We start from the raw sequence: 23,280 nt of genomic DNA on the forward strand, positions 1-23,280 counted from the left end.
CCAGTACCTGGGAGACCGAGGCAAGAGGATCAAGACCGGCACCCGGCCAGTCCTAGCTGCTTATGAGTTCCAGGCCAGAGTGTGCTAACTAGTAAACAACACAACAAAAAGTAAATGAGTAGGGGGGAAAAAGAACAAAATACAAATCCCCAAACTTTATTGTTTAATCCAATGGGTGTTAAAATTACATTTCAAAAGCTGGGTGTGTAGCTCAGAGGTAGTGTTTGCATTTCGGGACTAACTTCCATCAGAAGTTATGAGCAGTCACTGCACCAAGTGAGCGCTGTGCTCGGGTTTTCAGTGTGGTTGCTTGCTCCTTGCTTACTAAGCTACATCAAAAACCAGCAGAGCTCCCTGTTAGGGAGGCCTGTGGAAAGAAAAGTGTGCTCAGCGGGAGGAAGAAAGACCTGAATGTCTTGAGTCCACTCTCACCTGATCCATGCCGGGCAGGTGGTGCTCCTCCCTCCAAATTCACCCTCTCTCCTTCATCAGAAGCCACAGTTCAGTTCATCCTGCAAGTTCAGCAGATATGGGATTCATATACCTTGGGGTTCTTGCTAAACTGCCCAGCACATCACAGAACACACTTGGAGGAATGCTATGGTCTACTGGGATGTCGCCCATCTGCTTGTCTTGGAGAAGGGGCCCTGACACATCTGGCAGAAAGAACTCACCCTTAACAGGTGGCTGACTGGAGCCAGAGTTCATTCCCCACACTTTCTCATCAAAGTGGGACAAGTCCTCTAGGGTCAGGATGTGGGTCTGGCGTCTCTGACAAGCTGGAAGTTTCAAATGCTTGCTTACTTGCTTGGACCTAGATCTGGCCAGTCAGGAGAAGGAGCGACTAGAGGAAAAGCAGCGAGAGGCCAGAAAAGAACGTGCCAAAGAGGAAGCAGAGTGGCGGACCAGGTGAGTCGGAACAGTGAGCCTCCACACACCTGGGCAGTGAAGAGGCCACACCACGTCACAGGCAGTACTGTTTAACTCTGTCCTCCCTGCTTAGCTAGCCCCTGTGGGCATAAAGATCCCTACCCCACCACTGCTACCTAGTGCTGTGACTCAACTCTGTATTGAAGGCCAGAGTGTCTGATTAGCATATATGCTGCTTAAAACCATTTATAGGGAGTTGCCTAAGACATGTCACCTGGGGGTGCCCAGGCTTTCTGTTCTACTTCACAGTCTATTTGTCCCAAAATGGCTTTTCAAATATGACCAGGTTAGGGTTGGGGATTTGGCTCAGAGGTAGAGCGCTTGCCTAGCAACCGCAAGGCCCTGGGTTCGGTCCCCAGCTCCGAAAAAAAGAAAGAAAAAAAAAATATGGCCAGGTTAAAGAAAAAATGTAGCCTGAGTCTAACTGTTCATTTAAAAATTGGTGAGAGTTTCGTGGTTCCCACATTTATCCGCTGTGGTAAGGTGATGCGTATACACACAGCACCTACCCCGTGCAGTGTGGTGCCAGGCTGAAGCCCAGGTCCTGCTGCTTGCCCACTGTGGCATCAGGAAAACCTCTATTGTGGGTGTGAAGATGTAGCCCTAAAGTGGGCCCTCTGCTGATATGGGGCCATATGGAGGGTGTGTTGTGACTCGGGCCTACACCAGCCGCCAGGAACTTTAGCCTTACTTCTGACTCGGGTTTCTTACACTGGTTGTGTTTTCCTCAGTAGTCAAACTAAGCATCAGCAAGACACACACCTGTATGAGTGCACACAGCATCTCTAGTCTATGTGTAAGTGCACACAGCATCTTTAGTCTGTGTATGAGTGCACACAGCATCTTCAGTCTTGTGTAAAAATGTCTGTATGTTTGAAACAGTTCAATTATCAGGTTGGTGGTTGTTTTTTTGACGGGGTTGTGTTTTTCAAGACAGGGTTTCTCTGTGTAGCCCTGACTGTCCTGGAACTCAGTCTGTAGACCAGGCTGGCCTCAAACTCAAGAGATCCACCTTCCTCTGCCTCCCAGGTGCTGGGATGGAAGGCTGGTTGGGTTTTTTTGTTGCCTTTTATTTTTAAGATGAGTTACACTGTTGTCCATTCTTGAATTCAAGCACCTCCCAGTCCCAGGCCCTAGAGTACCTGAGAGAATGGGTGTGTGTGTGTGTGTGTGTGTGTGTGTGTGTGTGTGTGTGTGTGTGTGTGTGTGAGAGAGAGAGAGAGAGAGAGAGAGAGTGTGTCACTGTGCATGCTAGGCTCCATTTACTGTGCTATTTATATCTAGGTCATATTAGTAACCAAGTAACCATCTCTAGAGTACCTGAGAGAATGGGTGTGTGTGTGTGTGTGTGTGTGTGTGTGTGTGTGTGTGTGTGTGTGTGTGTGTGAGTCACTGTGCATGCTAGGCTCCATTTACTGTGCTATTTATATCTAGGTCATATTAGTAACCAAGTAACCATCTCTAATGACATTGGGCTGGGTTTTTGTTTGTTTGGGTTTGTTGTTGTTTGTTTTATGTTTTTGGAATCAGGGTTTCTCTATGTAGCCATGGCTGGCCACTCTGTAGCCCAGGCTGCCCACAAACTTAGCCTTTATATAACCCCCACCCCTCCACCCCCACCCCATAGGGATTATAGGCCTGTGTGTCACTACTGTCCAGCAGGTCTGGGGTTTTGAAATAAGTTTTTCTCCACCACCCTCTCTGCGCCTTCCCTCTTGTGCTGTGATATGGAACCTGCTATGTGTGGCAGACACTTTATCAGTGTGCCATTGTGCCATTCTCTGGGGCAGTTGTTAATGCATGTGCTTTTGATGTAATACAGTGCTTTGAATGTGCATGTCTTTATTCTAGAGAAACACTGGAAAATAATCTTCTTGCATTGGTCTTTTAAACAATTAAAAAACATAAGCCAGATATAGTGGCCTACATCTCTAATTCTAGCATTTTGGAAACTGAGACAAGAGAATCTGAATTTGAGGCCAGCCAGGGTTTCAGGCAAGCCTGAACTATAAAATGAGACACTGTTTCAAGAACTAAGTAATTAAAAATAGATAATCCATGCTGGGCAGTGGTGGCACATGCATTTAATCCCAGCACTCAGGAAGCACAGACAGATGGATCTCTGAGTTTGAGACTAGCCTGGTCTACTGAGCTAGCTCCAGGACAGCTGGGACTACACAGAGAAACCCTGCCTCAGAAAAAAAAAAAAACAAAAAAAACAAGCAAACAAACAAACATCAAAAAGATGATCCATTGTAAAAATGACAGTTTTTTCATGAAAGATAATTATTGCTCCTTTTTTTCCCTTTGTGGTTCTGGGATGAAACTCGGGGCTTTGTACCTGCCAGGCACACTACCTGACCACTGAGCTATAAAACTAGCCATCACTCTTTTGGGAGTGCGCACATGTGCTTCCTGTGCACCCTGATGGCCTTAGCTGCTTCTGTTTGGTATTGTGCAGCTGCAAGAGTGCAGCCTGAACCCAGTGAGGTTCGACATCATGGGGACTCTCTCCTCTGAAAGTTGTCCTGAGGATTGAGTTTGTTGGGAAATAGTAAAGTTAGGTGTGTGAGTGAACCTGGCCACAGGGAAGTTGGTCAGTCACTGTTGTGATGGTGTTCCGCGATGCATTTCTGCAGTGGTACACTGCTGTGAGAAGGCTGACTTAGATGGATCCTGCCGTCTGCTCACCACCTCCCTTGCATTTGCAGGTGGTTCTCTCCAGGCAATAACCCCTACACAGGAGCTCCTGACTGGCTGTATGCCGGCCATTACTTTGAACGTAATTTCTCAGACTGCCCAGACATCTACTAAGTAAGGCCTGTGAGCCTAGAAGGAGGCCTGTAAGGTTGGAATCCTCAAGTAGCATCTGAGCTTTATGGTGGCAGACACCAGCTTTTGCAGCCACAATTGTGGAGGTAGCCTCGGACATGATGGAGGACCTCAGTGAGCCTCTGGTTGCCCCGCGCTTCACTATGTTGCAGCCCCTTCATGAAGCTCCAGTTGGGCCTTCACATTCACTGAGACCTCAGAACTCCACAATCCTCTCACAGGTAACAGAGTACACAAGGCCAGCTGAGCTGGCAGCACACTCTGTTACAAAATGTGTAAGGAAGGAAGAACCAGCAGGGCCTGTGTGTTCCACTCAAGGCTGTGGCGTGAGTTCTGGAAGAGTTTCAAACCCAGACCCAAGGAGGGGAACAAAAGTATCCTGTGGCCAGGGTCCCCTTTGTTGTGGAAAGCAACATGGAATGAAGTGACAAGCCTCCAGATTCTGTATTTTCTACCAATCTTGAAAAAGGTAAAGATTACTTTAGAAAATATTTAAATTGAAACTACTTGAATGATCTGCTAAAGTGCAGCAAACACATAATCACCACTGTGTACTGTCCAAACAAAGTGTCCCTGTGCCAAGCCAGAGTGGCAGGAACACTGACTTAGATGAAGAACGCCCTGGGCTACTCCTGCCTTGGAGGCCCTGCCTCTAGCCACAGCACTTCATAGCTTCACCGTCACTGTGGACCACGCCTGTTTCTAAGGTCATTTCTTCACTCACCTCGCCTGTGTGCCCTCCCTCTCCCCCAAAGTCTTGTGTTTGGTTCCCCACTGTGCATGTTTCAGTCCAGGCAAGTTACATTTGGTTGTGTGCAATGGAAGGTCAGAAGCAAGATCTACTTACCTGGTGTCATTAAAATTGTTTTAATACAAGTAGGGTGTGTTCACCTCTGCATTCCTGTCACATGATGGACTTTATGTAAAAATGGTGACACCAAGGCTCACAGTGGAGCTCTTTGCATCAAAGATAATCTACTGTGTACACATATCTGTGCGTTCATACAGTGTGCCCTTGTAAATGAGAAGGTATGATTACTATGTCCAGGCTTCCAAACAGCCTCTGTCATTAAAACACTTTGAAAAGCCAACATGGGTTGAAGGTTGATTTTATAGCTGTGGAAACTAAAAATAGGTATTTCTGTGGCAGCCGGGGGACCTCCCAGGACTAGCATCTCTGCTCGGTCTACTAAGACCCCTTAACAAAGCTTCTGATGGCTGTGAGATACATTTGAAGGTTTATGGCTTTGTCATCTTTCTTTCCAAGAGGAGATTGTGAAGTGTCTGAGAGAACAGGGTAACCTGCGTGCATTGGAGGGGGACATTTGCATTTCCAGACCCTGGCAACCCTCACACTGCTCATTCCCCCAAATTGAAGGGCCTGAGGAACACTTAAAATGACTGTTTCAGAAGCCTGCAGCCCTCTCACCAGTGATTCTGACTGCCTGAAATAACAAGCCAGTGGATTCGTATCTCCATGTCATCTCCTAAGGCAAGGCTCTGGGTGTTTTAGGGTCCATCACCATGTACACAGCCCCCAACCCAGGTCCTGTGTGCATTTACCTAAACCAGAAGTATATAGAGGAAAGGGCGAAAGGACAGCTGTGCTAGGTGATTTAACAGTGAAGGGTTTCTCACGGCAGTCTCTGCCTGTACCAACACATGAAGAAGTTGCCACTCTGACTCCTCGCATTGGACAATTCCAGAAAGCTTCCATAATGAGCTTTCCCACGGACGATACACACTGAAAGACAGCAGTGGCATGTGAGCACAGCCTTGCATTGGGGCCTTGGTGCTTACAGAGTAGACCTGGCCCTTGAGAATCCTCATGGGAGGAAAAGAGCAACAGCCTTTCCCACATGTAATATTCTCAAGTCAGGTTCAGTGATGCACCTATGATCCCAACATTTGAGTTTAAAAGCAGGATGACCAGTAGTTTAAAGTCATCCTTGGCTACAAAATGAGCTGACTAGCCTAGGGTGTATGAGACCACGTCTCAAAAAACAAAAAAAGAACTTGAGCCATCAGAGACCTCATTTCCTTCAGCTCCCCTCGTTTTGTTTCTATTCTAGTTGAAGTTAGAATTGAGTCACATTTCTACAATTCCAAGGAACATTACTACGATCTATTAAGAGATTTAAAGGTAAGAAGATAAACATTGGTAGTGTTTTATGTAAAATGTATCCTTTAAAATGGTTTGTGACTGGTTGTATCTCATTACTCTGGTGGTTCTCTGGGGTCACCAGCATCCACATCCTCCTGCTAGGGCTTGGCTAGAGGTAGGCCTGGCCCTGATGTACATCATGAACCTGCCTCTTCAAAATCCAGTTCTTCAATCCTGCAAAATAAACCTGGGGAATCCTTTGGCTGAGAACCTGCAATGCTCTGGGAGCCCAGTGCTCTAAGGAGGAGCGATGACACCCACAAGCACATGCACGGGTGTCAGTGTGCTTTCAGGCTGGTTCCAGTGGAACAGCTCCCTCCCACTGCCACTCACAGCTTTCAGGCCTCCCGGAGCTTACAGTGATTACTGTGTCTGTCAAAGGGTCAGTGCCACACTTCCAAGTCTGCTGTAGGCTTAGCTCCTAGGAGGACGTCACACAGCTCCAGTGGCCCTGAGACCTTCGTGCTGGGTTGGACCAGCCATCTGGAGAGCCATACTCATGCATAGAGGATATGCCCTGTACTCCCTGCGTGCTCATAGTTGAAGCCTGGTAGCCTTTTCTGTCAGTCAGTGAACCGGCAGCCCCTTGAAGGAAGGTTCCTACCAGACTGCTTCTACAGAAAGGTTCCTACCAGACTGCTTCCACACAAAGTTTTCCCTCTAAAAGGGAGTTACAAGTTTTATGCCTTCTTACCATCTCAGCAGACTAAATGTGGAGACACCTCTCAACAAGTAGTGGGCACATGGCATCCCAGGTCCTTGGGGTATGAGGCAAGGTTTGTAAGTAACAAGGCATCCCTGATCTGCTCAGCTAGTTAGATTCTAGGCTCACAGCAAAAGGGGCTATCCTGCTTCAAGTTCTTGGACCTGGAAGAGTTGCATAAGACGTCCTCAGAGCCATGATTTCCTCCTGTCTCAGCCTGTAGACTTCCTTATGTCTAAGTACCAAACATGGGGGCCTGCAGCCTGATAAGACAGCTGACCTTGGGTTGGGGATTTAGCTCAGTGGTAGAGCGCTTGCCTAGCAAGTGCAAGGCCCTGGGTTCGGTCCTCAGCTCCAGAAAAAAAAGAAAGAAAGAAAAAGAAAAACAGCTGACCTTGCCAGGCAGTGGTGGGACACACATTTAATCCAGCATCTGGGAGGCAGATGGATCTCTGCCTGGTCTACAGTGTGAGCTTCAGCCAAGACTACAGAGAAACTTAAAACAAACAAAACCCACAAAGCCAGCTGACCTCAGAACTGGTATCCCTTTGGCTCCTCAGTAGCCCCCATGTGCTTGGTGTGAGAATTTTCTCTGCGGAAGTCAGCCTTTTGCTCTCAGAGTCAGCTGCTCTCGCCAGATGTTGGGGAAAGCACAGCTACAGAGGACAGTGACATTTCCATCCATTCTGGCTTGGTCCCTGACCTCAGGCTGCCCCAACGATTGCATTCCTCTTCATGCCTATGGGTGGCTGCCCCTTTAGCTACACCACCCACTCACACATGGAAATGTCAGGCAAGGAAGTGCACCGGGTACAGGTTTATTTTCGTGACTGCCAATATCACTTATTTAGCAGAATCAATCCTTTCTGGGTTTTGGTTTTGAGGTTTGTGCACAGATCTATGAGTATATAAATGTTAACTTTCAGGCCTGAATGGAGATTCTTTGGACATGGCTTGTGGTTGACATTTGTTTTGCATTGGATAATTTCTCACTGTCTCAGGGCTCTGATTTTTCTGCAAAGAGCTACAGGCAAGTTCTCATACCCTACTGGGGTAGATGTTTGGACTGGGTGTTCCATAGAGCTGGCCTAGCAAAAAATGGGTTATATCTTAAAATGGCTTGTCTTAGTTGGGGGGGGGGGACTCGGGTAGCGTGTCAGGAAGGGGTTCAGACCTTTTGAGTTGTAGTGGCTGTACTTATCCTCTCTCCTGAGGACTAGAGGTTGCTGTTAAGCCATAAAACAGCTGGGCTATGGGCAGCCTGACTGCTTGGGAGGGAGCCCACAAGTTTATCCAGTATCACGGCTCTGTGGATAGAGGGATGACAGATGGCCTTCTAGAGTTCATGTGCTTGCAATGCCCGGCTGTGCAGGGCAGATGGCACCACTGCCACAGGTGCTCAGCCACAGCGTCTGACTGGACACACATCTGCCTCTCACTTCTAGTCTGACCCCAAGGAGTAAGCACCAGAAGGTGGGGCTGCCCAGGGCTCACACCTGCTAGGGCCTCCTCTCGAGAGGTGCAACCTATGAAGTTCCAACAAGTTCATACGGTCACATGGCCACTTGCTGCCAAAGCTCACTGCAGAAACCATGTAGGTGCCTATTAGGCTTCCCCAACCCTGACCACCCCCAACTGGCTCTGTCCCCAAGTTTCTTCCCTTACTTTCTGTCTGGCAGTTTTCATTTTTAATAGTTTATTTGAACGTCACCGTGGGCATGTGTGAGCCTGAGGGTGTTTTTTTCCCCCACTAGTAAGCACTGAGGTGTCACCTTTTGTCCATTTACCAGGCTGCTTCAAATTTGTGGCATTTGTGAGGAGAATCCCCCGATATTTGTACACAGGTTTTTCTGCGGACTTACCTTTCTCTCTGTTTTGTGTACAGAGACTAGAGTTCAGCCTTGGGTGTCATTCCCATGAGCTATCCATCTTGTTTCTGAAATTGTCTCTGTCTGGGACCTGAAGTGCATGATTAGGAGAGACTGGCTGGTCAGTGAACTCCAGGAATTCCCTCCCCAGTACTAGATCTTCAAGCACATGGTTTTCTGTGTCTTTTTTATGTGGGTGTTGTAGCTCAAACCCAGGTCCTTGTGGTGTAGACTTTAACAATTAAGCTATCTCCCCAGACCTTCTTTTGGTTTTTTTTCCCCCCTTGTTGTTGGTGGTGGTTTTGTTTATTTGTTTGTTTTGAGTCTCATGGAGCTTGAAACAGCTACCCTCAGGTTCCTCAGGGCTGGGATTACGAGTGTGAGTCACTCACCTAGCCTGTCTGTCTGCTTACATCTCTCTTAAATGCCTAAGAAATACTAGCTGAGTCACATGGCAGTACACTTACCATCATTAAAAACAAACAGAAGCATTGCCACTTCATCAATAAGGAACCGTGGGTGACAAGTGAGACCAGGGTGTGCTCAAGTTATCATAGAGCATTAGGAAACTGCAGCCCGGAACAGGGAGCACCACAGACCCTGTGACACATGCTGAAGGGTAACACAGAGCAGCAGGGCACTGCTGGGGCATGCAGAGGCAGGCAGCGGGGACTGAGACACACCTCTTTCTTATCTCTGAGTTCAAGACCTGTCTGCTGAGTTCCAAGACAGCCAGGGCTACACGGACCCTGTCTATTAAAAGAAGGAAAATTGGGCTGGAGAGATGGCTCAGTGGTTAAGAGCACCCGACTGCCTTCCAGAGGTCCTGAGTTCAATTCCCAGCAACCACATGGTGGCTCACAACCATCTGTAAGGAGATCCAATCCCCTCTTCTGGTGTATCTGAAGACAGCTACAGTGTACTCATATATAATAAATGAACAAATCTTAAAAAAATAAAGTATTAAAAAAAAAAAAGAAGGAAAATTGACCAGGGCATGCCCATGGTGCTGCCCACCTGTCGCCCCAGCTTGGAGGGGAAAGCAGTAAGGTCTTGGGTTCAAGACCAGCCTTAATTACTTACACAGTGAGACCTTGTCTCCAAAAACAAAGCCCAAGTAAATACAGCCCTGCCACAAAACTGACAACCAGGCTTTCATATTTATCTACACAGACCTGTGCACACGTCTACAGTAGCTGTGTCCATACGAACCTGCACACGGAGGCTCATAGTAAGTCGCTGGAATCATGACAAGTGAGTAAACAGAGGTGCACCCAGACCATGGAATGTCTGTTAGAAGCAAACGAAATTTCAAGCCATAGGAGGACCTGGGAGGACCAGAGAGATGGCTTAGTGGGTAAAGGCACTACTTGCCCCTTAGCCTTGACCGGAGTTTCACACCCAGGATCCACAAGGCAGAAGAAGAGACTTAACTCCTGAACTTCTGGACATTGTGCTCTGACTTCCACACGTAGGCCTCAGCACAGCCACACCAGTAAACAGTAAAGGGTGGGTAGCGGGAGAGATGGCTCAGTAGGCCATGATTTGGTTCCTAGCACCTCACAAGTACCGAGAACTCTTAATTCCAGGGAATCTGACAGCCTCTTCTGCTTGTTGCAAGGACCAGACTCACACATGGCATGCCTACATACATACTAAAGAAGGTTCCTTTAAATAGGCCACGGTGCACTAGTACAACATGGTGTTTTGGAAACAGTGAAAGAAGGGCTTGGGGTGCAGGTGAACCATGACCTTTGTCAGTAGACGGACCATGCCAGGCACGGTGGTCTAAGTGTGGTGTACTTACTACCCAGAAGCATTCAGGAAGCTTATGCAGGAAGATGAAGATTTGGAGGCCATTCTGGGGTGTGTAGTAAGACTGTCTCAAACAGTGCATGTGAACTGTACAGTGTTAGTGGGGTTTAACTGTACCCATGTACAACTCAACACTCTGTGATGACGTTGTGAGGCAGGACCCGTCAGAGGTGAGGAGGCCTTGGGGACGCCTCCCTCACGCACGATGGGCCCTTATGAAAGCCCTTATGTGTCCTGCCACATCCCCTGCTTGCCCGACCTCTTTCACTATTGAAAGACCTTTGTTCCCACTGAGACATAGCCCTACTAGACACTGAAACTGCCCTGCTTTGACCTTGGTTTTCTGGTGGAAACCGATTCGTGTTCATTTAGAGGTACAGAATAGCACCCGCTGAGTGAACTGCGTGTACACTGTGGACTTCTGAGATCATGAACTTTGGAAGAAACTTTACTGGTTCTAATAGACCCACCCGGAAGGTACAGCCCAGGAGGCAGGGGGCAGGGGAGCATGAGCTGTCTGTACTTTGTGCTCAGTTCTCTTGCGAACCTAAAATTATTCTGAAGAATTGTCTATTAATAAGACAAACGGAGAGAGAGCCACACCTGCCGAAGTCAGCTCCCCAGTGGCTTAGCCACTTTGCATTTCTGGTACTAGAGACCCCCAGCCCTGCTGTCACTGCTTTTTCTGTGGACCTGTTCTCAAAGGCGACTGTGTCATCTGTTTCCTTGTAAATGAACATCTCCTCAGATGCCTTTGCCCTCTGGAAAAACACACTCTTCCTCCCTGGGTGAAAGTGCACAGCCACACCAGTGCCTCTGAGCTTCCATGCTCAGGGCCGTGAGCCAGGATCTCCCCCAACATTAAAGGTCAGATGTCACAGGGTTTGTTGTGTGCAGTGGGGCTTTCATTGTTTGTGTTTACAACTGCTGGGGACCACTCAGCTACCGGGTCTCATCTCCAGCTCAGGGCTGTTCTTTTCTACATGACTGCTTGAATTGACTTCCCTGTGGAAACTGAAGACTACACAGAAAGCATCCACAGGGTAGTCCACACAGGTCAGGAGCCAAGGTGACCACTGCAGCCTACCCAGTGTTTCCCTCCGTCTCCTCTGGGACCTTCACATGGGTTCTACTACAGGCTTGCACAATTCCAAGGATTGTGTTTGTGAACTGCAGTGACTGTGGGGACCAGAGTCTTTGCCCTCAGACGGAGTGGGTACAAACACAGTCTCAGCACCCAGCCAGGCTAGTGTGCTTTCCACTACAGAATGCTTACTAATGGAAGGGATGGGAGGTACCATTCCCACTGGCTCTGTGTGCAAAACTGCACGCTTTCCTGGCTCATGAGAACACATTGGCTCCAAGTCCCCCAACATTCATGACCTGGAAGAAGCCCAAGTCTCCTGGCTTTGAAATGTGGGATCCTCGTCACCTCCAGTGGCAACTTTGATGGCTTTGCTGGGGGTCACTTGCCAGAGAAGCCAGATTCTCTTCTTTTTCCCTTTGGCTGTTTCATGACCAACTGGGCTGCAGTGTGAGCTCCTGACACCAAGCTCACCAAGCCTGTGCTGACTGAATTCCACCATGGCCCTCTGGAAACTAAGATTCTTAGAAATGAGGAAGGTTGCCTTATGGTGTACAGCACCACACAGAAAAGAATTGTCAGTTGCAAAGTAGTCTTGTTTGTGTGGGCTTTAAACAACCCAAGCTGCTCTTCCAGAGGACCTAGGAAGGTTCCCAGCACCCACGTGGTAGCTTACAACTGTCTGTAACCGCAGTTCTTAAGGATCCCAGATAACCCTCTTCTGGGCTTTGCAGGCACCAGCATGTGAGTCGTCTACATGTACACTCGGGCAGAACACCCATACACATACTACGATAAAGACCAATTACAGAATCGAGCTGGAAATGTGACTTGGTGGTGAAGCATTTAACCAGGAATGCACAGGCTGGGCTGGATACCTAGCATGGCAACAAACAAAAATAAACTTTCCGTTTCTGAACATAACATTTTAGTGAAATGACAGTTCTATTTTCCAAGCTGCTCCCCAATCAATTAGATCTTAAATGATTTAAAACATTTTATGTGTGTTTTGCCTGCGTACGTATCCGTGTGACCGTGGTGCCCACAGAGGCCAGAAGAGGGCATTTGATCCCCTGGAACTGGAGTTAGAGATGTGCGCTGTCATATGGGCGCTGGAAATCAGACCTGGGGGCCTCTGGAAGAGCTGCCAGTGCTTTTAACCACAGAAGCATCCCCTAGCCCCAGTGAAATCTTTTAGATTGGTTTTGAACACTTGGTAGCTCTCCTACCTCAGCCTTTTGAGGGCTGGGATTACCAGGCGTGAGCTTCCACACCTAACCAAACTCAAAGGTTTTTGTAGTATAAAGCTGGAAACTGGGCCAGTGAGATGACTCAACAGGTAAGACTGCTTGCCAGGCGAGCCTGGCAACCCAAGTTTGCTCCAGGAGCCCATAGTGGAAAGAACCAAGTTACAGAGTGTTGTGTTTAGACCGCCACACGGGAGACACACACACACTTTAAAAAGGAAACTACACAGGGCAGAGTCCAACAGAAAGATGACAGACAGGTGCAAGCATTTGGAGCTTCCTGCATCAGAATTCCTGACAGGAATTAAAATGAGTGAGCCATGGTGGCAACAGACCTGCATCTTAGAGGGGGGCCTCCCTCCAGCTTAGGCTGGCCTGGAACAGGTTTGCGTTGGCGTCAAGCAGTAGTTAAGTGGAAAAAACTACTTTGCACCTTTGTTTCAGAAAAAGGCCGCACACGTTTCACACATACACAGATGGTAAATTGTGAAGCATGCCAAAGGAAACTAGAGATTCAGCACTGTTTAGTCCTGGAGAGAGGTGGAGGATGGGCCTGGGACCTACCAAGCTGGACTGCTGCTCACTTCCTCAAAGCTGTCATAGAGGAAGCGAAGAAATGGAAGTGGTGTGTAAAAGAAAATGTGAGGACTCTTGGGCTTTACATTCTGCAAGCACCTCTGCCCTAAAGGAAGGCGGCTGCACTCCACCCGGATAGCTACAAGCAGCCCCTAGACCCCATCCATGGTGCTTTGTGAACCTGCTCTTACTGTGCCAAGCAACCCCATGCTACCTGCTCCACTCCACCCCCCAACAAACCCCCCATCCATCCCGAGCAGCCGCTTGTACTTTGCTATAATGTGTGTCAAATTAGCACAAGATGTCATGAAGCTGACACTTTCCTCGTTCAGGTGTCAAGAGACTACCTCCTACCTTTTAAACCATGTGACTGTTTTATGTCTTAGGCCCTGACATCTCGCTCACCCAATAATGCAAACCAGACAGGTTGTCTTCCTGCGGTGTGGAGAGAGATGGGTCCATTCAGAACCGGGTGGATAAGACAGCACCGTCCCGGGTGCATGTCAGCCCCACTGGCACGTTTGTGTACAGCCCAGTGCCCACTGCCCTCATCTCGACCTCTGCAGCGCCGCCCCGCGGAGATCCTTCTGCCTGTCGAGGCGGCTAGGACGCTGTTCCGGGCGCCGCCGCCAGGGGCCGCCGCCGCTCCCCTATGACACAGCAACAATAGGGGCCGCTCTGGCCCGCGCTTCCGCCGGAAACAGGCCGCCGGCGCGGAGGCGTGCCGGATGCGACGGACGGCTGCCAGGGCCAATCGGAACCTGGTCGGGGCCGGCCGCGCGGCTGACGGAACTCAATCGGCGGCGAGAGCGGCGGCGGGGCGGGCCGAGCACGGGCTTCCGGCGAGGCCCGGCAGGCGCCGAGGAGGAAGAGCGAGCCCGGACGGTGCCCCTAGGCCGAGTGTGAGCGCGGCCAGGTAGGGGCCCGGTGGCGGCAGCGGCGGCATAGGGGCACGCGGCTCCAGGCTGGGCCGAGCGGCGGGAGGACGGGACGCGGCAGCACGCGGGACCGAGTCAGTCCGGGCCGGCCGCCGGTGCCCCAGACGCACCGGGGCCGGGCGCAGCGAGGCTCCGCACGGGCGGGCAGTGACGTCGCGGGAGCGGGGGGTCCGCGGGGCTGCGCTCGGTCCTGCGCACACCAGCTGGCTTTGCGCAGCCCGGCGCGCTCCCGCTCCCGGGCAGCCGCGGGCTGACCAAGCGTATGGGTGGGACATTGCGCACGCGACGCCACACGACGGGCCTCGCTCTGTTTTTTCAGGATGACGACTTCAGGCGCTCTGTTCCCGAGCCTGGTTCCCGGCTCTCGGGGATCCTCTACCAAGTATTTGGTGGAGTTCCGGGCAGGAAAAATGTCATTAAAAGGAACTACGGTCACCCCAGATAAACGGAAAGGGCTCGTGTACATCCAGCAGACCGACGATTCCCTTATTCACTTCTGTTGGAAAGACAGGACCTCTGGGACCGTGGAGGATGTGAGTGCCTGTAGCCAGACCAGGCCATTGGGGCAAGAGCTGGGAATATGGCTTCGCCTTCAGTGGATTGGTGTAAGGGTCGCAAGGTTGGCAAAGCGCTCCAGTCACTGTGAAGCCATGCACCCCGTAGTGACCATGGTTTTTAAGGTTTTAGCAGAGACAGCCTGCTGGCAGGGTGACAGAGCCATTTGGTGACATCGTCCTCAGCCCTGGCTTTAAACCTCCAGTCTTGTGGAGGAGTGTGCAGATATGACCCTCGCCACAGCTTTGGGTAGTTTAGCGCTCTGAAGAGGCTGCTTTCCTTGGGGCTCTTTGTCTCTCAGAATACAATGTTCTTTGTTACACTTAGCAGCCAGACCGAGTTGGTTGACTTTTACTTCTTGGAGCACAGTTCCAGAATGTTTCTGTTAAATCATCTGGTCCTTAGAGAACACTTTCTATCCCACCACTCTGGGCCCTCTTCTGTCTTCACTGTGGTTTGAGACTTCTCAACTCCACCCTGCTACTGGGTCCTGCAAATTTTCAGGGGACCTAAACCTTGGTGGTGCATTACTTGAATGCATGTGTGTATGCCTGTCTGTCGTCTGTCTGTCTGACTGTCCTCCTTGTGTCGCCAGGACTTGATTATCTTTCCTGATGACTGTGAGTTCAAGCGGGTGCCTCAGTGCCCCAGTGGGAGGGTCTACGTGCTCAAGTTTAAGGCAGGGTCCAAGCGGCTGTTCTTCTGGATGCAGGTAAGAGAGTGGTCTTCTCTGTCTTCTCTTGTGACACACTTGAGGTGCTGACCTGGAGGGCCTGCTCTAGCTGAGTTCCCACCTCAGTCCCAGAGCCCTGCCCATGGACTCACCCACAGGCACCCAGCCTCAGGGCTTCAGGTCTCCATTGCTCCCTGGCCAGAGGTGCCGCCTTCCGTTCTCTCAGCTGTCAAGTTTTCCCACCCACTCCCCTTAAGCTTTCCTGTGCAGTGTGTCGAGAGGCCCTTCAGTGTCGTGGCGCCTGCATCTCGCCTACATCTGTAGTGTCCCTCAAATGCAGACTCCACATTCTGCCACCTGTTGGAGGCCATTGGCATATTTGTGTTTCTTATGCTGTTAATGTGGTTCTGCTGTGGTATGGGACATGGGCTCTCTCTTGGGTGTATGGGTCCAGTCTAGAGTCAGGGCTAGACTTGGGGTATGTTCAAGGGTAGGGCACATGGCCGTTACCACTGTCATCCTGTGAAAAGGGGCAGCAGCCATGTATCTGCAAAGTGCCAGGAGGGGAGGGGCTTCCTCTCAGCCTGGGTCTGGTCACCTGAGCACAAGGATCCAGAACAGAGAGGACGGGGTGCGGCCATGTTGCAGAGGTCTTTAGTTGGAAACTTAAGGTGGCAGTCCTCACTGCAGAGGCTTTCTCCACAGTTCTGAACATTGTTAACAGACCCCCACACAGCTACTCTTTAATTTTCCTTTCTTAGAAATGCCTTTCTTGCCCCTTTGCTGCACAGTATTCTTTTCTGAAGTTTTGGGGCCAGTGGTTGCCTGGGCAGTGGAGGACACATTACCCCCACAGCCCAGGAAGAGCCATACTCCGAAGGCACTGAGGCTTGGCACTGTGATCACTGGCTTTGGGGCCTGCTCACTGTTGCCATTGCTGTCATTAGAGCTGGGAGGCTGGGAGGTCCGGTGCTGTCACATTTGCAGGTTACTGCCTCTCCAGTCACTGTGTGGGCTGAATCAGGATAGTTGGCCGTGTGGGTGCAGGGAAGCCAGCAGGCGAGAGCCAGCTCCCTGTGCAGACTGCTCAGCCTTGGCTCTTTGCGTATTCTCTCTGCCAGGAGCCCAAGACTGACCAAGATGAGGAGCATTGCCGGAAAGTGAACGAGTGTCTGAACAACCCCCCCATGCCTGGGACACTGGGAGCGAGTGGGAGTAGTGGCCACGAGCTTTCAGCACTGGGCGGTAATTATCACCTGACCTGTGTGGGACAGTGTTCTTCAGTGACCGGGAACATTGTGAGGTGGAGCCTTGCTTAATGAGTCCTGGTTCTTTCTTTCCTCCCATCCACACAGAGCTCACCTGCTCCCTGCCACCTCCTTCCAGAGGCCACTGTATCCTGAGTGGCTCTGGGGTGGGGCCAAGGCCAGGCTTCTGCCATAGTCAACAATGTGTGATGCTCATGGGGTCTAGGTCTGGCCACGGCCACCACAGCAGGCCCATGTCTGGTCCCTGTGTTCACCAGGTGAGGGTGGCCTGCAGAGTCTGTTGGGGAACATGAGTCACAGCCAGCTTATGCAGCTCATCGGACCAGCCGGCCTCGGAGGACTGGGTAATACCCTGCTGTCCTGTCCCTGCAGGGCTCCTCTTACTAGGGTCCCAGCCATGTTTGTGTGTGTTTGTGCCACTCCTTTGGAAGATGCTTGTCTGCTAGTTGGGCGGAGAGACCTGGTCTAGTGTGTGTCTCTGAAGGTCACCTGAGGTCCAGCACAAATGTTAGAGCTACTTAGAAGGCACTGTTCTGGCCAGGCTGAGGCCTGGAGTAAGAATGCGGGTGGGGTGGAAATGACCTAACTTAGCTTTTAGAGTGCAGGCCAGCATAGTGTGGCCACTTCGGCCTCCTGTGGCTGCCTAACCCTCCCTGTTTGTTCATCCCTTGGCCTTGTTACTAGAACGTGTAGCTTTTCTTGCTGGAGGACATGGGTTAGTGCCTTCTCAGGTATGCTGGGAGTGTCTCTAGCTCACATTTCTTTACTCCTGTAGGTGGGCTTGGGGCCCTCACTGGGCCAGGCCTGGCCAGCTTGCTGGGGAGCAGTGGGCCTCCAGCCAGCAGCTCCTCATCCAGGTGAGCTTCCCATCCCCCAGCGCCTGCCATGGGCCAGCATGTTCTCCTTTCTGGAGATCCCACTTAGGAGATAGGGTAGAGGGCCCCATTACCCCTCAGCTTGTTAGCAGGGGAGGTGATCCTGGGCCTGAGGAGTAGCCCTGACTCACAGTGGGCGTAGCTGCTCCAGCCCTTGCTCCCTTTCCCCAGCTCCCGGAGCCAGTCGGCAGCCGTCACCCCGTCCTCTACCACCTCTTCCGCTCGCGCCACCCCAGCCCCTTCTGCCCCAGCAGCTGCCTCGGCGACCAGCCCGAGTCCCGCACCCAGCTCGGGTAATGGAACCAGCACAGCAGCCAGCCCGACCCAGCCCATCCAGCTGAGCGACCTCCAGAGCATTCTGGCCACTATGAACGTCCCAGCAGGGCCAGGAGGCAGCCAGCAGGGTGAGAGCTGTGGGTGCTCACAGGGTGGAGGACTGCTGCCCATAAACTGGGTGGCTTTTTGAGATGTGGAGCCTGGGTGTCCATGCCGTCCAGCCACACATGCACACCTCACATCACCCTGCCAGCAGTCTGCTGCTCTGCTCTCAGGGTGCCTGGGCTAGCGCCAGGCCACTGATGGCCACGTTGCTTGTGCCCTACCTAGTGGATCTGGCGAGTGTGCTGACACCAGAGATCATGGCTCCCATCCTTGCCAACGCAGACGTTCAGGAGCGCCTGCTGCCCTACCTGCCCTCTGGGGAGTCTCTGCCCCAGACTGCAGAGGAGATCCAGAACACATTAACCTCGCCCCAGTTCCAGCAGGTGTGTATGGACGGTGTCCACGGTGCTCTCTGCACCTGTGACTTTTAGCATCAGTAGGTCTGGTGCCTCAGGTACCCAGCTCTGCATGTCTGCTCCTTGTTGCAGGCCCTGGGTATGTTCAGTGCGGCCTTGGCCTCAGGACAGCTTGGCCCTCTCATGTGCCAGTTTGGCCTTCCTGCAGAGGCTGTCGAGGCCGCCAACAAAGGTGGTGAGTAATGGTCCCCAGTCCTGGCCAGTGTTTGTGCAGTGCTAGAGGTTGTCAACCTGGGTAGTAATCCTCTGTGGCTGTTTCAGATGTGGAAGCATTTGCCAAAGCCATGCAGAATAATGCCAAATCGGACCCCAAGGAGGGCGACACAAAAGACAAGAAAGACGAAGAGGAAGATATGAGTCTAGATTAAATTATTCGCTGTCCTTCCCCAGTTGGAATTCGTAGTTGTGTGATTCCGTAGTGGTGATTGTGATTTGTTCCTGCCCGCCTCCCCGCCCCACCCCACCCTACCCACCTCACTAATAAAGTCCTCTCTTGTACCCGTCAAGTCTGGTCTTGGCCTGTGTTACTTGGAACTGGGCTGGTGAGGAGTGTGTTGTGGTGAGGCTAGCTCCCACTCGGCCATCGCTCTGTTAAAACCCCACGCAAGTCAAACAAGTCACTTTAATTCCATACCCACAATTTTACAGATCTCAGTACTGAAAGCTGTCGGGCAAGAGGGACAAAGTATAAATATGTCTGTTCCGCAGTGTAAACCAGAAATGACTTGTTAATCACAAAAAGTGTACGCAAACACTAGGTCTGGGAACCTCAATGCCAGCGTAGCGGGAAGACACTGGGGTTGGCCTGCCTCTGGGTCAGTGCCTTTCCCTGCTTGGAAATTGCTAGGGTTCCTGAGGGGCATCCGCTCATCCCCACTGCTCCCTGGATGCGTGCAGAAGCAGTCATGTTGACAGGGGCCCCGTTGAACAGCAGCTTCCTCAGACATCCTCGGTAGGCAGGGGGCTCTGGCCAGGCAGCTTCAGACTCTGAAAATACAGAGGGGCCAGAGGAGACTGGTGTGATGGCCTCTGAGTCCTCTGTCCTTGCATTAGCTGCTGTCAACCTACCCTTGTGAAGGGTGGGAAGATCCCAGTCCCCACAGAGCAGTCCACACTTACTGGGCGGGCTCCCAAGGTGCAAAAGCGCTGGAGAATCAGCCAAGGTCTCTGGCAAACGGCCTGTGGTGTGGTTGCTGTGTGTGTCGACTTCTAGCCGCAGTGTGTTCCTGCCCTTGATCACTGTGGAGCAGATTTGTGTCCCCAGCCAGCTGACCTGCAGTGTCCCTTCCACAACCCACCCTTCTCTGCAGAAAGGGAAAAGGGTCCCCCTCACCTGTCACTTGGTGCCACTGTCCATCACAAAGCTTGGGGTAGGTCACCCACGTGGAGAACTCCCCTGCCCCATCATTTGCCCGTAGCAGGACCTGGGGTGAGGGACAGTTAAGCTCTGCCCAACAGAGGCCACAGTGAAGAAACCCCAAACGACAGCTCTGCTCACCTGTTCTGTTAGCAACTGCAGCTGCACGTAGGGAGTAGCATGGGCCTGGCCCAGGTGAAAGATGAGGCCAGCAGCGGCCAAGGGCCGCACCTCCAGCTCCAGGCTCACATGGGGCATCTTGGCCTTGGGGAGCTCTGTGGGGAGGGGCCGTGATGGGAGAGGTCCAGGGCCTTGCTTAGAACCCCTATTCCCACAAGACCTCCCTTGCCTCACACACCTAATGTGACGGCTCCCTCACTGCCTGGGAAGAACAGGCCATCTTCCAGGGGGCCTGAGACACAGGGTGTGACCCCCACCATCCTTGTTGGGGCCCTCAGTGGCCGCTTATCCAGTTGTAACTTCTTCATACAGCCGCTGAACCCCACAGACACCTAGGAGGAGCGGATGGATAACATCAGGCTTAGACGGCTGAGGGTGGGCATCCGGGCCAAGGCAAAGCAGTGCGGTTCTCACAGGAAGCTTGGAACTGTAACTGCCGGCAGGGAGACCTCCTACAAAGAGGGTGTAGTGCTGTGGACCCTCTGCCCTGTGGACCCGGCGGTGGGGCGCCTTCTGGCTCCAGGTCTGGCTGCCATCCACCACAAGCTGGACCTGCTGCATTCCCCAGCGGACAGACACCTGGTGTGGGAAGAAGCCTGGTCAATGGTATCCCAGGACCCTGGGAAGAAAGGAGCTTGAGGGGCATTGCCTGTGCCCTGCCACCCACCCTCTCTCCTTAACCTCTTACCCTGTGCCACTGGCCAGCCCGTGAGTGCTGGCGACTCTGGGCCTGGAGCTGGGGCCCAGGGCCCTCAGTCTGTGCGACAAAGCGTCCATGGTTTAGAAAGAGTACCAGTGAAGGACTGTGGCTCGACAAGGGGGCTACATAGAGCAAGAGGCCCTGGGAAGCCCCATGTGGGCGGACGAGCATCGAGAGGTGGAGCCTGAAAGCCAAGCATGGGGTCAGCATGGGTAGCAGTTTCAATCCCACCCAAGCCTGGCCTGGCCAACCTTACCTATTCCTGTGGGATGGGGAGACACCCACAAACTGCAGGTAACTGGGCCCGGGTCCCCCAAACTGGTACGCATCCTGAATAGTCCCAAGGAGCCAGGGTGTCATGCAGGTGAGGTCCTGGCTGGGTTGGCGACTGCGGCGGGAAACCTAAGGCACAGACCAGACCGCGATGCATTGGCCAATTGCTTGATAGCCAGAGTCTCAGCTACCCGAGTCCTGCCCACACACTACTGTGGGTCCCCTACCTTCTGAGCTGTGGCCCCTGAGGTCTGGAGTTGGGCTGGTGTGCAGCCTACGCTTACGTTGACACTCCCCATGTTCTGGTGTAGGTCAAACACACGCTGTGGTCCCCGAAGTCTGTGGTGGGGAATGGGTTAGATACCCGTCAGTGACAGGAATCCAGGGTCAGCTGGGACTTCATCCCCAACACCCACCAGCTCACCGCTGCACAAACACGTTGCTGATGCAACCACTGAAGTTGTGGAAGGTACCAGACATAGGCAGGCCTCCCAGGAGAAGCCGTGGGGGCTCCTCAGGCTGTAGTTGGAGCATGGGGGTTGTTCCCTCACGGGACTTCACCGGTTGTAGCTGGTCATCCACATACAGCCATACCCTGAGAAGAAGACGGTGTTTCCCAGCCCAGTACATTCTTCCTGAAGGGCCACGCCTCCCCCCAGGCCCTCCTGTAGAGCACACTAGCCCTCCTTCCCTCTCTGCCTGAGGCGGGACTCACCTGGTGACATTGCTGTAGAAGGCAACATAGTGAGGGGCGCCATCAGCAAAGACCCGTTGAGTTTCCACCTCTCTGTTCATAAACTGGAGTGTCACGTGACCCCCCCTCAGGGATACCTGGTATGGCCCATCCTAGTGACAGAGGCAAGGTCACTGGCTAGGCCAAGAGTCCAGACTCATCCCTTCTTGCCCCAACAGGCCCAGACTGTGGCTGCAGCAGAACCAAGCTACTACCAGCTTACCGGGGAGGTGCGGTAATACAGCAGGTTGTCATCCTGAGTGCCACGAAAGCCGAAGCCAGAATAGACCTCTCCAGTGATCGGCGCCACATCGGGAAGTGCCAGGGGCAGGAAGCCGTGGCCGTGGAAAGTCATGGTGCGTCCCATTAGCAGGTCAGCGGTGCAGCTGAAGCTGATGCCCGTGGTGTTCAGTCGTTTGAGGTCCACGTACTTGCCCAGAGCCTTGATACCTTTGATGCAGCCACGGACAGAGCCTCCCGAGGGGAAGAGCCGCCGTAGGCTGCAGGACACCGATCAGGTCATGAGTAGCTGCCCTGATGGCACTGGGACCCCACATGCCCAGGGCCCATGCTCACCTTGGGGGCAGCTCCTCAGGTGGCACACCTCCCAGGTAGTAGGCATCAGCCATCTCCAGCTCGTTATCCTGATCTACGCTGAACACAGTGGCCCGCTCCACACGCACCAGCACACGTTTGCGGGCGCCAGCCAATAGAAACACTTGGATCTGCAAGGGATAGGTAATGGGCCTCAGGAAAGCCAAATTTCTCGGCTGGTCCTCCTGTCCCCAGGTCCCTTGCCTCACCGCCTTGCTGGCTGCCGTCAAGGCTTGTGGGGGCTGCAGTGGGTCCGCCCTCTTCAGGCCGGAGCCGAAGTCATAGAGGAGTACAAGAGTGCCGTCCTGTACTGCCAGGCACAAGAACTGGTTCTGCAGGAACAGGGCAGAGCAGGGTCAGTTCGGGGACCTTAGGAAGGCTCACATCAGGGCAAAGCCAGAACCAGGAGAAGGCACAGGGCAGTACAGGGCGTGGGGGTCACCCGTGCCTCTTGCTTGAGGAAAAAGATGATCCCATTGTAGGACACAAGACGCAGCTCCTGTTCAAAGCGTTTTGTGTTGCTGAACTGCTTCTCAAAGGTGATGCGGGCAAAGCCACTGCCGTCCAGGTAGGAGCCATCTGTGAGCCATGGGTCACCGGTGGTCTTGGAGCTGCAGGTTGGAGGCTTCAGGTCAGTGGAGGGTGGGTGAGTGGAGACACAGGGTGCTGCTGGGCCTTACCTACCGAGCACAAGGCTTATCCACCGCAGTGGTCAGCTTGAAGGCCTGCTCAAAGTTGTAGAGGCTGACCACCTCTTCATTCAGTGTGTCCATCTCGATGCAACCCAGGTAGCCAGGGAATCGGAGGGGTTCAGGGGGCTACGGGTGAAGTGCACGGTCAGGGCACCCTCCTACCCTCCCCCCCAGACGCCAATCCTGCTCAGACTGCAGGAGAATGAACTTAAAACCAGATGAGGACCCCCGCCCCCCAAGACTGAGCCAGGCCCACCGTGAAGTTGCTGGGGTATCCTCCCACGTAGAAGACAAAATCGTCAGGATTCAGGTTGAGTAGTCCCTCCCTCCCAGGGGCCACTGTGTCCCCCTTGATCTCATGAACCATATGCTTCTCCACCGTGACAGACATGTGGCCAAACTGGAGGGTCCTACGAGCAAAGGTGA

At 52.5% G+C, this 23,280-nt stretch overlaps 3 protein-coding genes and 1 long non-coding RNA gene across 9 annotated transcripts in view; 2 read left to right on the forward strand and 2 right to left on the reverse strand.

The window, feature by feature from the left end:
* Window positions 1-4,853, forward strand: part of Osbpl2 (oxysterol binding protein-like 2) — a 48,456-nt gene extending 43,603 nt beyond the window's left edge. For all 5 annotated transcript variants that reach the window (XM_063283423.1, NM_001013079.1, XM_039104663.2 and 2 more), the window contains exons 13-14: window positions 819-909; window positions 3,642-4,853. In XM_063283423.1, the coding sequence (XP_063139493.1) occupies window positions 819-909; window positions 3,642-3,744 (194 nt within the window). In that variant the 3' untranslated portion in view covers window positions 3,745-4,853. The remainder of the gene's footprint in view (window positions 1-818; window positions 910-3,641) is intronic.
* On the reverse strand, window positions 141-13,998 carry LOC120101831 (uncharacterized). 2 transcript variants are annotated; one of them, XR_005502860.2, is made up of 3 exons: window positions 13,625-13,998; window positions 8,492-8,588; window positions 141-512 (listed from the first exon to the last, which is right to left on the reverse strand). It is a non-coding gene; the product is annotated as an uncharacterized LOC120101831 (long non-coding RNA). The 2 variants fall into 2 exon arrangements; XR_010065064.1 differs by lacking the exon at window positions 141-512 and having other exon boundaries at window positions 6,975-8,588.
* Window positions 13,999-14,068: 70 nt separating this feature from the next.
* Window positions 14,069-18,831, forward strand: Adrm1 (ADRM1 26S proteasome ubiquitin receptor). Its single transcript, NM_031708.1, is given in 10 exon segments — window positions 14,069-14,135; window positions 14,477-14,690; window positions 15,308-15,424; window positions 16,507-16,630; window positions 16,911-16,997; window positions 17,429-17,510; window positions 17,700-17,932; window positions 18,135-18,292; window positions 18,398-18,500; window positions 18,587-18,831. Coding segments are annotated over 9 exon segments (1,224 nt in total). The 5' UTR covers window positions 14,069-14,135; window position 14,477; the 3' UTR covers window positions 18,694-18,831.
* A 98-nt stretch (window positions 18,832-18,929) lies between these two features.
* Window positions 18,930-23,280, reverse strand: part of Lama5 (laminin subunit alpha 5) — a 48,071-nt gene continuing 43,720 nt past the window's right edge. Inside the window, exons 63-79 of the mRNA NM_001191609.1 lie at window positions 23,111-23,264; window positions 22,847-22,980; window positions 22,611-22,773; window positions 22,372-22,494; window positions 22,145-22,293; window positions 21,792-22,068; window positions 21,551-21,681; window positions 21,260-21,430; window positions 21,063-21,174; window positions 20,819-20,964; window positions 20,551-20,746; window positions 20,277-20,441; window positions 20,041-20,194; window positions 19,824-19,957; window positions 19,659-19,749; window positions 19,445-19,564; window positions 18,930-19,312 (exon numbers count right to left, since the gene is read on the reverse strand). Coding sequence (NP_001178538.1) covers window positions 19,095-19,312; window positions 19,445-19,564; window positions 19,659-19,749; window positions 19,824-19,957; window positions 20,041-20,194; window positions 20,277-20,441; window positions 20,551-20,746; window positions 20,819-20,964; window positions 21,063-21,174; window positions 21,260-21,430; window positions 21,551-21,681; window positions 21,792-22,068; window positions 22,145-22,293; window positions 22,372-22,494; window positions 22,611-22,773; window positions 22,847-22,980; window positions 23,111-23,264 — 2,638 coding nt within the window. The 3' untranslated portion in view covers window positions 18,930-19,094. The remainder of the gene's footprint in view (window positions 19,313-19,444; window positions 19,565-19,658; window positions 19,750-19,823; window positions 19,958-20,040; window positions 20,195-20,276; window positions 20,442-20,550; window positions 20,747-20,818; window positions 20,965-21,062; window positions 21,175-21,259; window positions 21,431-21,550; window positions 21,682-21,791; window positions 22,069-22,144; window positions 22,294-22,371; window positions 22,495-22,610; window positions 22,774-22,846; window positions 22,981-23,110; window positions 23,265-23,280) is intronic.

This window comes from Rattus norvegicus, chromosome 3, assembly GCF_036323735.1.
Source record: "Rattus norvegicus strain BN/NHsdMcwi chromosome 3, GRCr8, whole genome shotgun sequence".
Classification (NCBI taxonomy): domain Eukaryota; kingdom Metazoa; phylum Chordata; class Mammalia; order Rodentia; family Muridae; genus Rattus; species Rattus norvegicus.